The 15,049-nt window shown below is 39.6% G+C and overlaps 2 protein-coding genes across 3 annotated transcripts in view; both read left to right on the forward strand.

Annotated features, from left to right (window-relative positions):
• ATRN (attractin) overlaps positions 1-15,049 on the forward strand; it is a 187,981-nt gene that overhangs the window by 133,927 nt on the left and 39,005 nt on the right. For both annotated transcript variants that reach the window (XM_006072902.4, XM_006072903.4), the window contains exon 25: positions 14,001-14,062. In XM_006072902.4, the coding sequence (XP_006072964.3) occupies positions 14,001-14,062 (62 nt within the window). The remainder of the gene's footprint in view (positions 1-14,000; positions 14,063-15,049) is intronic.
• LOC102414194 (glycine cleavage system H protein, mitochondrial-like) lies at positions 7,938-13,171 on the forward strand. The gene has a single exon (XM_044927883.2). It carries the CDS (start codon positions 10,954-10,956, stop codon positions 11,374-11,376), a length of 423 nt encoding a protein of 140 aa, XP_044783818.1. The 5' UTR covers positions 7,938-10,953; the 3' UTR covers positions 11,377-13,171.

Here is a 15,049-nt window from a genome sequence, read left to right on the forward strand (position 1 = left end):
TGTTCAAACAGACACTTGTAAAGCAATATTTAGCAGCTTTATTCATAATAGCCCCAAACTGAAAGAAACCCAAGTATTCTTCAACAGGTGAATGATTAAATGAACTGTACTACATACATATCATGGAATAATATTCAGGAATAAAAAGAAACAAACTATTGATACAACAGCTTATATGAATCTGAGGAAATTGTGCTGAGTAGGAAAAATATCTTAAAATTTTACATGTTACATGATTACAGTTATATAACATTTGAACATAAAAATTTAAGACCACAAATAGATACAGACCTACTGAAGCTTCAGCTTTCTTTGACTTCTTCTGGACCTTCTGTTCAAAGGGCTTATCAGATGAGATCAGACCCACTCACACTCCAGAGGAGAGGATTGTACAGGGTATGCACATCGGTGTGCTGTTGCTGCTAAGTCACTTCAGTCACGTCCGACTCTGTGACCCCATAGACGGCAGCCTACAAGGCTCCTCCGTCCCTGGGATTCTCCAGGCAAGAACACTGGAGTGGGTTGCCATTTCCTTCTCCAATGCATGAAAGTGAAAAGTGAAAGTGAAGTCGCTCAGTCATGTCCAACACTTTGAGACCCCATGGACTGCAGCCCACCAGGCTCCTCCATCCATGGGGTTTTCCAGGCAAGAGTACTGGAGTGGGTTGCCACTGCCTTCTCCTGCACATAAGTGTAGTAGGCATCTTAGGAGCCGTATTGAAATTCTCTCTGCCATTGGCTATATTTGGCGTGGGGATAGCAAGGTTAGGTTGTTTCTCTGATCCTAGGGAATATGCTCTCTACTTAGTACAATTTCATTTTGATAACATCTGCTAACACTGCCAAGTTATAGAGCACATACAATTGTAAAATATTTTATTTTTAAATATAATTTATTGACTTGTTTTAAGTTGAAGTTGTTTTTATACTGACATATCTTATTATATTCCAAATCTGATTGAACTTCAAGCTTTGTTTCTTACAGTTGAAAAATGACTAATATTTTTTAAGATTCTTAGTGACAATCTTGACTTATGTTGCTGATATTTTTTTCCATTTGGAAAGAGGGCTCTGTGCGTATAAACAGGCTTTTGTGCTGGAGATAGCTGTGCTGTTGCCAATGCCGAGTTCTAGTTGTTTTTTTTCCTCCCAATGCCCAGTTGCTCCACCCTCTGAAAGTCACTGAAATGGTCATTCCCTTCTAGAGGGATCTCTTCCCCACACTCACTTTTTTTAAGTACTCACTTCAAGTTTAAGACTCAAAGAAATATTGGTTTTCTGCCTGATATTTTGGTCCTCTTCACCTGAACTGGATCACTCACTTGAATAAGATCCACTTCTGAAAGCTGCATTCAGGAGCACTTCGGAAAATAAATAATGGCATGTTCACCATTTAGTTTGCCAGGCTTTCCTTGAGAAACAGGTAAGTTCTTTTGAAAATATATCTTTTTGCTCTTTGGTACAAAAAGCTGCAGTTTTCACAATGTGGCTGGACCTTTGGTGTCTACATACAAGAACCTGATCAGTGCTGGTTCTTTCCACACTGGGGACTGAATCTGGTGTGTGCTGAGTGGAGGACTGAGCTTGTATCTTCCTGGGCAGATGTGAGCATGTTCTTAACAGCGGGGTCTGTACCTTTCTTTATTGCTTTATTTTCCTCACAGTTTTAGCCTTTTTCACTGTAGTTAGCTTTTAAATACACACTTGAAGACTGTACAGATTTAGTTAAAATGTAGAGACTTATTTAAGGAAGAGAACAGGGAAATGTATAAATGGTACAGTGTAAGCCATTCAGTTAAATTTCAGCATGACTTTCAATGCAGACAAAAGCCTTTTTTTGTCTTTGATTCTCATTATTTAAAGCAAAGTGAGGCAATTTATTTCTCTACTCAGCAACTTGTGTAAATATTTGTGCTTTAAAAATGGTAATGGTAAACTCAAATTCTTTCACTCTGAACTGATCCCAGAATTCTTTTCCATAATTAGGAACAGATCAAAACCTACAACTGCTAACCGAAGGAGTTTGAAACTAACTATAAAAATCCTTGTAGATTAAGTTTAAAATTTTTTAAAAACCACCCAGACTGAAAAGGCCTGTGTATCAGAGGGTGGGGGTATGTTGGGTCAGTTGTACCTGGTTTCTGGTTGGTGCTCCTGAAAGTTGTGCCCCTTCCTTAGCCCTTGCCTTCTGAAGGTGATTCTAGATGTTCCCCGAGTCAGCAGAATTCACCTCTTCAGCCACGGCTATAGTTTGGGAGGGTAGGTATTCAGGATAGAGAATGCACAGACAGACATTGTGTGTGAGGTGGGAAGGTGGGTGGTGGCGCTGAGATTCTGGCTTGTTACTGGCTCTGCAACAGAGGTTGTTATTGAAAGTGGAACTAATATTAAAGTCCTCTCCATGCTGGGTGTTTCATTTGCTGGTTTATGTAAGAGGCTAGTGTTCACAAGTGAAGGCAACACAGAATTTATATTGAGAACTGGGCATTCATTTAGATGTTAGAGTTATGTTTATGGGTGCTAATAGGATTGCTACACTAAGCAAAGGATATATGAAACTTTTGTTGACTCAGATATACTTTTTTTTTAGTAGCAGCTTTATTGAGATATAAGTCACATACCATGTAATTCACCCATTTAAAGTGCACAATTTAGTGGTTTTTAATATATTCACAGAACATTTTAGAATCTTTTCATCACCCCTAAAAGAAACCCCATACCCAGATGCAGTCCCTTCCCATTTCTTCCTCCCTCTAGTCCCTGGCAACCACCAGTCAACTTTCTTTCTCTGCAGATTTGCCTGTTTTGGGCATTTCATAGAAATTGAATCATGTAATACGTGGTCATTTGTGGCTGGGCTCTTCGACTTAGCATAGTGTTTTCAAATGCAACCATATTTAGTGTTTTAGTACTTCATTCCTTTTTAAGACTGAATAGTATTCTGTTGTATGGATAAACCACATTTTTTGTTTATCTGTTCATCTGTTGATGGATACTTGGGCTATTTTCACTCTTTAGCTCTTACGGATAGTCAGATACATGTCTACAAGTCATATTTATTGTATAATAATAATATGTACACATAGCTCCTGGTGTTAGATATCTGTATCTTAAGGATTTTAAGAATTATAAAGCCATGAAATACATTTAGAACTAAACTACTTAAAAGTATAAATCTGGACTTCCCTGGCAGTCTAGGGATTGAGACTCCACGTTCCCAGTGCAAAGGGCATGCGTTCAATCCTTGTCGGAGAACTAAGATCCCACATGCTGCACAGCACAGCCAAAAAATAAAAAAAGTGTAAATCTTTCTTAATTTCAGTTGGCTTTTAAACTTCTTGTCCTACCTCATGGTTTTCATCATGATCATTATATTCCTTCTTCTGAAAAGTCTCCTCTCTTCTGCTTTTCAGCTTTGACTGTTCCTTCTCAGTTCTACAGTGCCATCGTTCCCTTGGGTTTCCTCTGGGCCCTTTTCCCCTGGACAGCCCCATCCACACCATCTGTGAACACCACCTTTGGCTGAGATAGATAGATCTTTTTCTAGCAGACCTCTTTTGTGATGTCCATAGCCAAGACCCACTAGACTGCCTTTAACATCCACTCACTTAGCTCACCTTCTGACCCAGAGAGGCAGCCATGAATGGAGAGCAGGAGCCATGCCAGATGCTGGGAGGCAGGGTGTGCCCCCGTGCTCCTGGACACCCTGGGAGAAGAAGGGAGTGCTCTGTGGTGCCTGAGTCAGCATGAAGTCCTAAGAAACATAAGTTCAGTGTTCAGGGTTGGGGAGGGATATGTTCAGTCACTTTCCAGAACTACTAGGACTTGAGCAGAGCCGAAGTGACAAGGTTTGTGAGCGAGGAACTGGAGAGAAGGGCAGGCAGAAGCTGTCACTAGGCTGGGGCATATCCCATAGCAGCTTCCTTTGCTCATCTGTGCCTCCACAGTCATAGATGTGTCTGTTTTTTCACTCTACAGAGATTTCCATAAAGGCAAGGGCTTTTTTATATTTCTGTGTCCTCACACTCCATAAATGTGCACTAGATGAATGCATCATTGGAAATGAGAGCTTTATGCTCAGGATCAGAACTTTGGGGGTTTTGGCAACTTTTGTAACATTTTTATAGGTAATGGAAGCTATTTTCTGATATTGTCTGCATAATTGTTGACCAGTGCTAAAGAGCCAGCAGGGTTGAGAGACCAAGAATTTGTCATCCCAATCTACACGGTGTGGTGGTAGAGGATTGAATTGTTCTAGTTTGGAATTTTGTCAGACTCTGAAAAGAGTTGAGAAGTAGAAGAAAAGAGAAAGATGAGGACACAAACATTGCTAATTTTACAACAAGAGTAAGTTAAGAAATACTGTCTGTATTGAAATACTTGAGAATGAAGTGATAGGATATCTGGGATGTGCCTCAGAATAATCTTGGGGAAGTAAGTAGAGGATGGATAAAATAAGATTGTCCGTGAGCTGTAAATACTAACGCTGAGTGATAAGCACTTGAGGTTCATTATACTGTTCTCTCTACTCGTTAAAACTTTAAAATTTTCCACAATAAAATAATTTTTAAGAGATAATACAGATGACTAAATAAGAATTAAAGGTCCAAGTACATTATTTAACCTCCCAAAAGTAGCTGCAGGATTGTGCTTCAGCTGGGACATATCTCAGAACTTACCTTCTGTTCTCCTTTTTAGGAAGCACACGACACTGTACTAGAGTTTCACCCGTTATTGGCCACTGTTGGGCAGCTTTAGAACAATCTGAGGGCAGGAAGAAAACCTCCTCTTCCTCATCCCAGCATACTTCACCTTGGTGAAAATGGCAAAGGGAGCTTTACCCAAGAGCTACTGACCTCCCCTCCCTACCCAACCCCCAAGCAGGGGTGCCTTCCAAGTGAACCTGTGAGGTTTGGGAAGCCACTTTCCAATGGGCCATGGCTCTATTGCCTTCTGCTCCTCCAGCCTTTTGTGGGTAAAAGACACATCCTCTCCCTATATCCGAGGGTATTACATCCATTTCCTGTCTGCTTTGGCATCTCCATCACTATCACCCTCAGAATAATAACAGAAATTATAACAGAAGCAGCAAAAACAGTGATAAAACTCTACTAGGGGGTTGGGGAGTAGGGAGTGATAGCTAATATAGTAGGAAGTAGTAAGTGATGCCTAAAGTAACTAAATCAAGAAATAACAATTTTTAAAAAAAGAAAGCAAAAAAGAAAAAACTTATTAGTGATAAAAAGGTAAACCACTCCCCCCTGCCACCAGAAGAACTGAAAAGAAATCTAATTAGAGGAGAGGGCCTCTGGAGAGAAGTCTTAAGAGGAGGAGGGAGTGGGCAGGAATCAATCATGTATATATAGTTATTAATGTTCTTGAGGTTCTTTTGGTTTTTTAATTGAAGCATGTGTGATCTAGTTTCCTAACCAGGGATGGAACCCAGGCCCCCTGCATTGGAAGCACAGAATCTTAACATCTGGACCACCAGAGTGGTTTTTAACCCCTAAGTGGTTTTTAAATTACTGATGAACACGATAAAATAGATAGACTCTGGAGAGTGGTAAAAATGAATGGCTGGAAGGAAATTTGAGGAAGAGAGCCCAGAGGTTGGCAGTGGACAGATGGTGAGTGTTAGCATGCATGTCAGGAATGAGCGGGTTGGTGGCATTACCCAGTCTTGAGGCTCTGACCAAAGCTTGGGTATACAGTTTTTGTGCCTACACAAACCAGCATTAGGTTGGTGGTATGTGAAGCCAGGTGATAGTCATTGGATCCAGTCCAGGGCCTATGGTCTCAACATAGAGTTCCATATAGAACTTAGGTTTAAAAAAAAAAGGTGTTTTGTGTCACTGACACTCACGGTGGTGGCAGCAGTAGCTCAGCCAGTGGTCATGGAATCTTCCATCCTTGGCAAAGGTGAGGCCTGACTGGAAAGCTGTTTGTAAACAGGCCTAAGTTCTTATGGGAGCAGTCAGACCTCTCCTGGCTTTGCAATGTTCAGAGTTACATGGCAAGACTAACGTGGTCTAACCAGGAGCCAGAGGGCCACCATGACCATTTAAACCCTCTCTGGTCCTAATGTCAGGTCTTCAGCATCTGCAGAGCCTGGCCTTTCGGGGAGAGCTGAGGAGCAGATTGGCCACAGTCTGGAAGGGCTCCTTGACCAGGTGGGGCTGGGCCCTGGTGGAGCTGCTGGCCTCAGGGGATCAAGGAAGCAGCCCACAGAGATTCTGCCATGTGCATATAGACCCTGGGTTTTCTTTCAGCCTGACGGGTGCTGCCTTGGAGCTAGAAAACTTACCTCACAGGGCAGCCAGCTATATCCATTCCCATCCTCTCTCTGACTTAAATGATAGTAACAGTGAAGATCGTTCTTGGTGGAGAAGATAAATTAGAAGTTCTTCCCTCTCTCTTTTCAAACCTTCTTTACTAAACAGTGATCTTTCCCTATTCATTCATTTATACCTGCTTTGTAGATTATATGTTGCTGTTCAGTCGCCAAGTTGCATCTGATGCTTTGCAACCCCATGGACTGCAGCACCCCAGGCTTCCCCATCCCTCAGCATCTCTCAGAGTTTGTCCAAGTTCATGTCAGTTGGATCGGTGATGCCATCCAACCATCTCATGCTCTGTCACCCTCCTCTCCTTTTCCCAGCATCAGGGTCTTTTCCAATGAGTCAGCTCTTTCCGTCAGCTGGCCAAAGTATTGGAGCTTCAGGTTCAGCATCAGTCCTTCCAGTGAGTATTCAAGGTTGATTTCCTTTAAGATTGGTTGGTTTGATCTCCTTGCTGTCCAAGGGATCTTAGACAAGAGTCTTCTCCAGCACCAAGGTTCAAAAACATCAATTCTTTGGTACTCTGCCTTCCTTATGGTCCAGCTCTCACATCCATACATGAGTACGGGACAGACCATAGCCGTGACTGTATGGATCTTTGCCAGCAGTGATGTCTTTGCTTTTTAATACACTGTCTAGGTTTGTCATAGTTTTCCTGCCAAGAAGCAAACATCTTCTGATTTCGTGGCTTCAGTCACCATCTGAAGTGATTTTAGAGCCTAAGAAGATGAAATCTGTTACTGCTTTCACCTTTTCCCCATCTGTTTGCCATGAAGTGATGGGACAGGATGCCATGATCTTAGTTTTTTTTTAATATTGAGTTTTAAGCCAGCTTTTTCATTCTCTTCTTTTACCCTCATTAAGAGGTTCTTTAGTTCCTCTTCACCTTCTGCCATTAAAGTGGTGTCATCTGCATATCTGAGGTTGTTGATATTTCTCCCTGCAGTCTTGATTCCAGCTTGTAACTCATCCAGCCTGGCATTGAATGGACAATAAGCAGCCTTGTTGCACTCCTTTCTCTATTTTGAACCAGTCAGGTGTTCCATATAAGGTTCTAAGTGTTGCTTTTTGAGCCACATACAGGTTTCTCAGGAGACAGATAAGATGGTCTGGTATTCCTATCTCTTTAAGAGTTTTCCACAGTTTGTTATGATCCACAGTCAAAGGCTTTAATGTAGTCAATGAAACAGAGGTAGGTGTTTTCTGGAATTCCCTTGCTTTCTCTATGATCCAGTGAATGCTGGCAGTTTGATCTCTGGTTCCTCTGCCTTTTCTAAACCCAGCTTGAACATCTAGAAGTTCTTGGTTCGTGTAATGCTGAAGCCTAGCTTGAAGGATTCTGAGCATAATCTTACTAGCATTTGAAATGAGTGTAACTGTCCAGTAGTCTGAACATTCTTTAGTACTGCCCTTCTTGGGAATTGGAATGAAGATTCACCTTTTCCAGTCCTGTGGCCACTTCTGGGTTTTCCAAATTTGCTGACATATTGAGTGTGGCCCTTTAATAGCATCATCTTTTAAGATTTTAAATAACTCTACTGGAATTCCATCACCTCCAGTAGCTTTATTGGCAGCAGTACTTCCTAAGACCCACTTGACTTCACACTCCACAAAGTCTAGTTCTGGGTGAGTAACCACACCATCATGGTTATCTGGATCATTAAGGTCTGTTTTGTATAGCTCTTCTGTGTATTATATTCAACTGCCACAAAAGAAAAATTTTCTAGCATTGGTATTTTGTATTATATGTAGTAGATGCAGAATACCAATGTTAAAAAAATTGTTTTATGGCAGTTGAATATAATGTGTCATTTTTTCTTATTTTTACAGTAAACTTGGGCTTAGCCTGTACCCACCATAGTTGATGAAATTCATTCTCAGCCTGTATTCACAGAGGCCCATCCCCTCCCTTCAGGGATATGCAGAAATCTCAGGGCTTCACTGAGTCCAGAGATCTTCATTCACTGACTGCTATTCCTGGTGCCCTGCCCCACAGCCTTGAGGTTTGTTTGAAGGCAGCTCTCCTCACTCCCACGTGTGGCGGGCTTGGGTGCAAAATAATCCCTGGTACTTCACAGCCTCCCAAGGCCTACCATGCAGTCACCCTTTATTTCTCTCTACTCTCAGAACTCTAAAACATCTTCTCCATTCCCTTCATTTCCCTCCATTTTCTAGTCTTAAAGTTTGGGCCAGGCCTCTCTTCCTCTACCCCTATTCCTTCACCCCCACACCCACCCCTGGGGAAGATCCAGATTAATTCCTTTTGGTTTTTGTTTGCTTGGTTTTTGCCTTTTTTTTTTTTTTTTTATATTTATTTATTTGGCTGTGCTGGGTTTTAGTTATGGTGTGCTAATAACTCTTAGTTGCGGCACCCAGCATCCTAATATCCAAATTCTCCGACCCGGGATCAAATGGATGCCCCTGCATTGGAGTACAGAGTCCTAACCAGTGGACTACCAGGGAAGTCCGATTTTTTTTTTTTTTTTTCAATAATTCCTTATTTCAGAGTTCCCGAAGGTGTGGCCCCTGGACACCAGTATCAGAATAACCTGGGGAGCTTAAAGCTATTGGAGTGGTAAAAGGGACCAGGATTCTGACTTTGTTGGAAGCTTTGCAGAGTTTGAGAACCATGGATGGTCTAGTTCTTGGACTATAAAAGTATATATGCTTTTGTGTGGGAGGTAGGAAATTACCTTTTCATTCTTTCTCCTACAACAATTTAAAAGCCAATAATTGATATATTCATAGAAGAATACAGGAATCCTCTTTTTCAAGATATCTCTAGGTATACAACCATAGTATAAGTAGAATATGATTATTCCATACCCCAAGGGAAGTGGATCAAGTGCTGAGAATGTAGAAAAGAGAGCCAGTTTCCAGTGGAAGACGGGATAGCTGAATAAGAAAGGAAGTGTTTGTGCTAGGCCACAAAGGACTTGGAAGGACAGGACTCAATCACTGCAGGTATGAACAACCACCACCACCATTGCGGGTGGTTGGGGAAGGCACCCTGGTCACAGACATTGAAGGACAGTAGTGGTACTGCAACCAGAAAACATTGTTTGACTGAAGCATAAAATTAGCGCTTGGGAAATGCAAGTTTACAATATCCTACCCCAAATCCTGGGGCTGGAAGGGCTTCTGTGTTGCATTTCATATAGCATACTCAGAAAGCACCCTGGGCAAGCACACCTCAATCAAACATACTGCTGAAAGTTGAGTCTGTAGCCAGTGTGAAAATGTAAGGGGGCATAAATTCCTGGCGTGTGAAGAGTGATACTCACTGTGTGGAAAAGGAGAAGAAAGTAATTGTGACTTTCATTATCAATTGTAATGGAATTTTCTTCTGTATATTAAATAGATTTTATTATAGGAGGTCTTCATTATCCTTAGTATCGGAAAAACCCACAAACACATTTCAATGCTTTTTATAATAAATCATGAAAGAAAGGTCTAATTGGGATATTATTTTGAAAAATGAAACTCAAGAGTATGAAACATGTAATATTACAGTTAGCAAAATTTAAATTATGGTTGCAACTGTGGACCAGTTCTTAGATGAAAACTCAATTAGGTCTTACTGAGTTTGAAGAGAGATGGGGTCATTATTTTTCCAATTATCATATTCATTTATTTAGCAAATATTTATTTAACCTCTTCATTGTCTTAGGCACTAGAGATATAATAGACAGTGGCAAAGTCTCTTACGGGTCTTATTTTCCAGTGGAAGAAAAGCCCATAAATAAGTATACATTTAAGGGCTGTGAAGAAAACTTGAGCAAGATAAGAATATAGAAGTGTGGCTTATAAAATATAGAAGTGGTGCAGGTGGTGCTCGGAGACAAGACAGCAGGAATGGAGTCCTTCACTTCAGATTTGACTTTACAGCTTGATTTAAAAAAGAATAGCCAAAGGCCTCAACAGTTTTCCCAAGATGCTCTCAGTAATATTCAGAGGTTTTTGAAGGACTTAAGTCTGGATCTTTCATCCCTCTTCACTTGGTAATTCCGCCAAGTCTTCATTCGTCAATGGTTTTGTGTAATCAGTTCTCCAGTAGCACTTTCACTAAAATCTCATTTTTTATGACTGATTTTGCAGATGATTTGCCTTGTTTGACAGTCTTTGAATAGGGGACAGCCCCATTCATGCCTGTTGTCACAGTGTAATTTTTAGTAACACTCTCTTGCACTCTCAGAAGTTCTCAATTTGGACAGTAAGTCCATCACCCATTGATCAAGAGATTAAGCAACAAGACTGAGTGTTAAAGCAGGGCTAGATGTTTCTAAGTGGTCAGTCTATTCACAAGCATTGCTATAAGTTTTGGCTTTCTTATGAAATTTTGTAACTTTGGAGACTTAGGTAATGAACATTCAACAAAAGAAGGCCACTTTTAGAGTGGTGTGAGTCTTGGAGACCAACCACACTGGCTGTTTTAAAAGATTAAAATCTAACAGAATTGGATGGCCTAGAATTTGTTTCTTTATGTCTTGTAACCTGGACTCTTCATTCCTCAAGATTGAATAACCTTGTTCATATAATTGATTTTCTCCAATCTTATTAAAAACTTTTTATGTCTGCGAACACTGCGCTGTGAGCGGTGAGGAGCCTGCAGGCCATGGTGGGCAGCCTGCGCGCTATCTCAGCATGCAACGCATGCTGTTGGCCGAGGCCCTGGGGGTTGCCGGCGGGTGCCTTACCGGCACTATGCACCAGCCCCGCTCTGCTGTCGGTGCGGAAATTCACAGAAAAACATGAAAGGGTAACCACCGAAAACGGTGTGGAAACAGTGGGAATCAGCAATTTGGCACAGGAAGCTTTGGGAGATGTTGTTTACTGTATTCTGCTTGAAGATGGGGCAAAATTGAACAAACAAGGAGTTTGTGCTTTGGAAAGTGTGAAACCTGCTAGTGAACTCTGTTCTCCTTTATCAGGAGAAGTAACTGAAATTAATAAAACTCTAGCAGAAAATCCAGGACTTATCAGTAAATCTTGTTATGAAGAGGGCTGGCTGATCAAGGTGACATTCAGTAACCCTTGAAAACTAGATGACCTAATGAGTAAAGAAGCAAATGAGAAATACTTAAAATCTATTGAGTGAAATGGAACCCTAAATAAACTAGTGTGAAACAACTCAATCTAGCATATTTGTCTTAAATTAGTGGTGGATAGATATTTAAAAAGCAACTTTTAGCAAAAGAAACTACTATAACAATGTTTCCTGAAGAAAATACCCCTTAATGTCCTAATGACTTCAGATAAACATTGTGCGTCTTTTTCACAGTACCTGATGATTTTTAGGCTAGGCTCCAGTTATAATATTCAGAATTCCTGAAATTATCTGTGATAAAACTAGTTATAAAAATTATGTAATTCAAGGATAACATGATTATCTTAAGCCTTATATAATATTGTAACTTGCTTACAGCCATCCCTGTATTTGGGTCAAAATGATCTTCCCACTAGAAATAACTGGCAGTGGGGAAGTTTGTTAGTTGTATAGTGAAGATGAAGAATATTACTCTCTTAATTTTGCAATATACTGTGTTTGCTGGTGCTATTTTTATACAGTGGAGCAACAGCCTTGCAGGCAAATAAGAAACAGTTTAATAATAAAATATTCAGCTTCTTAATTAAAAAAAATAAAAACCTTTTATGTGATGACTGTAGCCATATTTTGCAGTTTTCCTTCTCTCAAGAAACCTGAAGGATTGATTAATAAATGAAGGAAAAGCAAAGAATATGGTTTCTCCTTATCTATGATGTCTACGTATGTTTGCATTTCTCAATATAAATGGTGGCTAGAGGGCAAACACGAAAACTTCAAATTCTAAGCCCCATAATATTCTATGGCCTGAATAGGTAGTATTGGACCTTTATTTATTCATGGAATGTCAAAAAGAAAATAAGAGCATCAAAAAGAAAAACACTGGATGCTTCTTCTCTCTTGAACCTCTGTGAATCTGACTATAAAAAGACTGCAAAGTATTGTTACTGGGCTGGGGCCCAGGCTATAGCCCTTTTCTTGCATTCTGTAGAGTGGGAGTTGACAAGGGGTGGGGGTGTGTGGCCAGGATTAAGAAAAGAAGATGCCAATCATATACTTCTATGATTCTTGTGATTCTTGTCTTTATTTGAATAATTATCATCTTATTCAATAACTGTTTCATTTATAGCACCATCCTCTCTCCAAGCAGAGCTGTGGTCCCTTAAAAATAAGCAGAGAACACTCCTGGCTAGTACCATGTGTATCATAGGGTAGTAAGGACACAATTATCATACTTACTAGTAAATTCTAAGCTGCAAAATTTTTCGTGTTCTAATATCTCTGATATCTCTGACATACCTTACAGTGATTTTAAAAGCATTGTGTCATAGTATAAATCAGTGGTTTTCTTAAAAGTACACAAAACAATACTTGTTTTAGTGGTGTCTTAGATTTGATGAGCTATGTCAGGGATTTTACAATGTTCTTTTTTTTTTTTTTTTTTTTTAATATTTATTTAGGCTGTGCTGGGTCTTAGTTTTGGTATGTGGGATCTAGTTCCCTGATCAGGGATTGAACCCAGGCCCACTGTATTGGGAGTATGGCATCTTAGTCCCTAGACCACCAGGGAAGTCCCTATAATATTCTTGGTATAAAATTATTTAGGTTCCAGTTGGTGTTATATTGATTGTCAGATGATATTCAATGTAGTGAAACTTGGGATAAGTATTGTTTTAAAGGGACATTATCTTGAAGTGAATACACACTGGGTACATTAAGTGTCAGAAGCATTGAAGGACACTAAAGGAGGCTGCCCACCTCATGGTAGATCCAAGAATTGGAATTTGAAACAAAAGGGGAGAGCATTTTGTCTTGATAAGGGCACAAGGAGATAGCAAATAAACTGACTTGCTTGTCATTAGGTGTTTATATATATACATATATATATATATATATATATATATATATAAAGTTTATTTTTTTAATTGAAGGATAATTGCTTTACAGAATTTTGTTGTTTTCTGTCAGACATCAACATGAATCAGCCATAGGTATATATATGTCCCCTCCCTTTTGAACCTCCCTCCGATCTCCCTACCTATCCCACCCCTCTAGGTTGATACAGAACCCTTGTTTGAATTCTGTGAGATGTACAGCAAATCCCCACTGGCTATCTGTTTTACATATGGTAATGCAAGTTTCCATGTTACTCTCTCCATACATCTCACCCTCTCCCTGTGTCCATAGGTCTGTTCTCTCTGTGTCTGTTTCTCCATTGCTGCCCTGCAAATAAGTTCTTCAGTACCATCTTCCTAGATTCCATGTATATGTGTTAGTATACGGTGCTTATCTTTCTCTTTCTGACTTACTTCACTCTGTATAATAGGCTCTAGGTTCATCCACCTCATTAGATGTAGGCCTCTGAGATGTCTTCCAGGTCAGACTAAAAACTGAGATCTGGTGTCAAACAGAGGGGCTATAGGGATTTGTCTTCAGTCTCAGAATATCACTTTTGCTTTGGCAATTAAGCAAGAAAAACTAAAGGGATGGGTGCTTTTCCTCAAGTGAAAAAATTCCGTTAATCTCTTGAAATGTTAATGTCTTTCTGCTTCAGCAAGAAGGCTGAGTTGATGGTTCTGTCTTATAACCTAATCACTCTACCTGGTTTTCTGTCACAGATTGCATTCTCCCAGCACAGCAATTTTATGGACCTAGTACAGTTCTTCGTGACCTTCTTCAGGTAATTTCACTTATACAAACTATCTGTTCTTTTAATTCGGGTACTTAATTTAATTAATTATCAACCCATGAAAGGTAAATGAATAATCTTGTGTTTGCAGAACAGATCAAACTAACTTTATATATGTTCCTGAAAAGTTACATGTCAGTTACAGTACTGTACATTCAATCTAATTTGATAAAATGAAGACATTTGGTTTGTATGTTCTGGCTTTTTGAGGTAGCTTTTCATGTACCCTATACTAAAATGTAGATAATTTGACTTTTCATGTGGGGAAGATTTGGAGTTGAAATAACAAAATAATGATTACTGATGTGAGCTACATATATGCTTGCTGCTTGTTCAAGAGATGTTTCAGGTGATTATCTAGAGTTTTAAACCTAAAAGTGATTTGATAGGCCTTGAGATCCTTTTATTTTTATAGTTTCTTTTCAGTTTAACATTATTTTTAAGAAAATACTATTACACATAATTGAAAAAGTGCTACAGTGTTTGTAAGAGAAAGCAATAGCATCGTGTCCCACAACTTTAAATTATTTTAGCTGTTTTTTACTTCTCCATGCTTAAACTCTTTCTTGATTTTTCAATTCCATTATCTTTTGATGTCCTACTGATAAGGACATCAAAGATAAGGATTTATTATCTTATGTTACCTCTCCCAGCAACTCCCCACACACTATGAACACATATAGATTCCCCTTCATCCCACTTATGTAATATAGTTATATCACAATGTTTGGCTAAATCGGGAGTCCCTATTTATGTTGTTATAACCATAAAAACCTCCCATTTGCTACTGAGTTGAACTCTAATTATACTTCCCCATTTTTTAGATGGGGGAATCACTTTTTGCTCGTGTTAAATGTAATATTTGCCATATTTAGGGTTTTTAATTGTTAGATTTTCTATGTAGCTACCCTTGATTTATCCCTATACTCTGACAGAACTGAACCCTCTCTCAATGTGGTCAAACACAAGAAGATACTT

Source organism: Bubalus bubalis, chromosome 14 (assembly GCF_019923935.1).
Source record: "Bubalus bubalis isolate 160015118507 breed Murrah chromosome 14, NDDB_SH_1, whole genome shotgun sequence".
In the NCBI taxonomy this organism is placed as follows: Eukaryota; Metazoa; Chordata; class Mammalia; order Artiodactyla; family Bovidae; genus Bubalus; species Bubalus bubalis.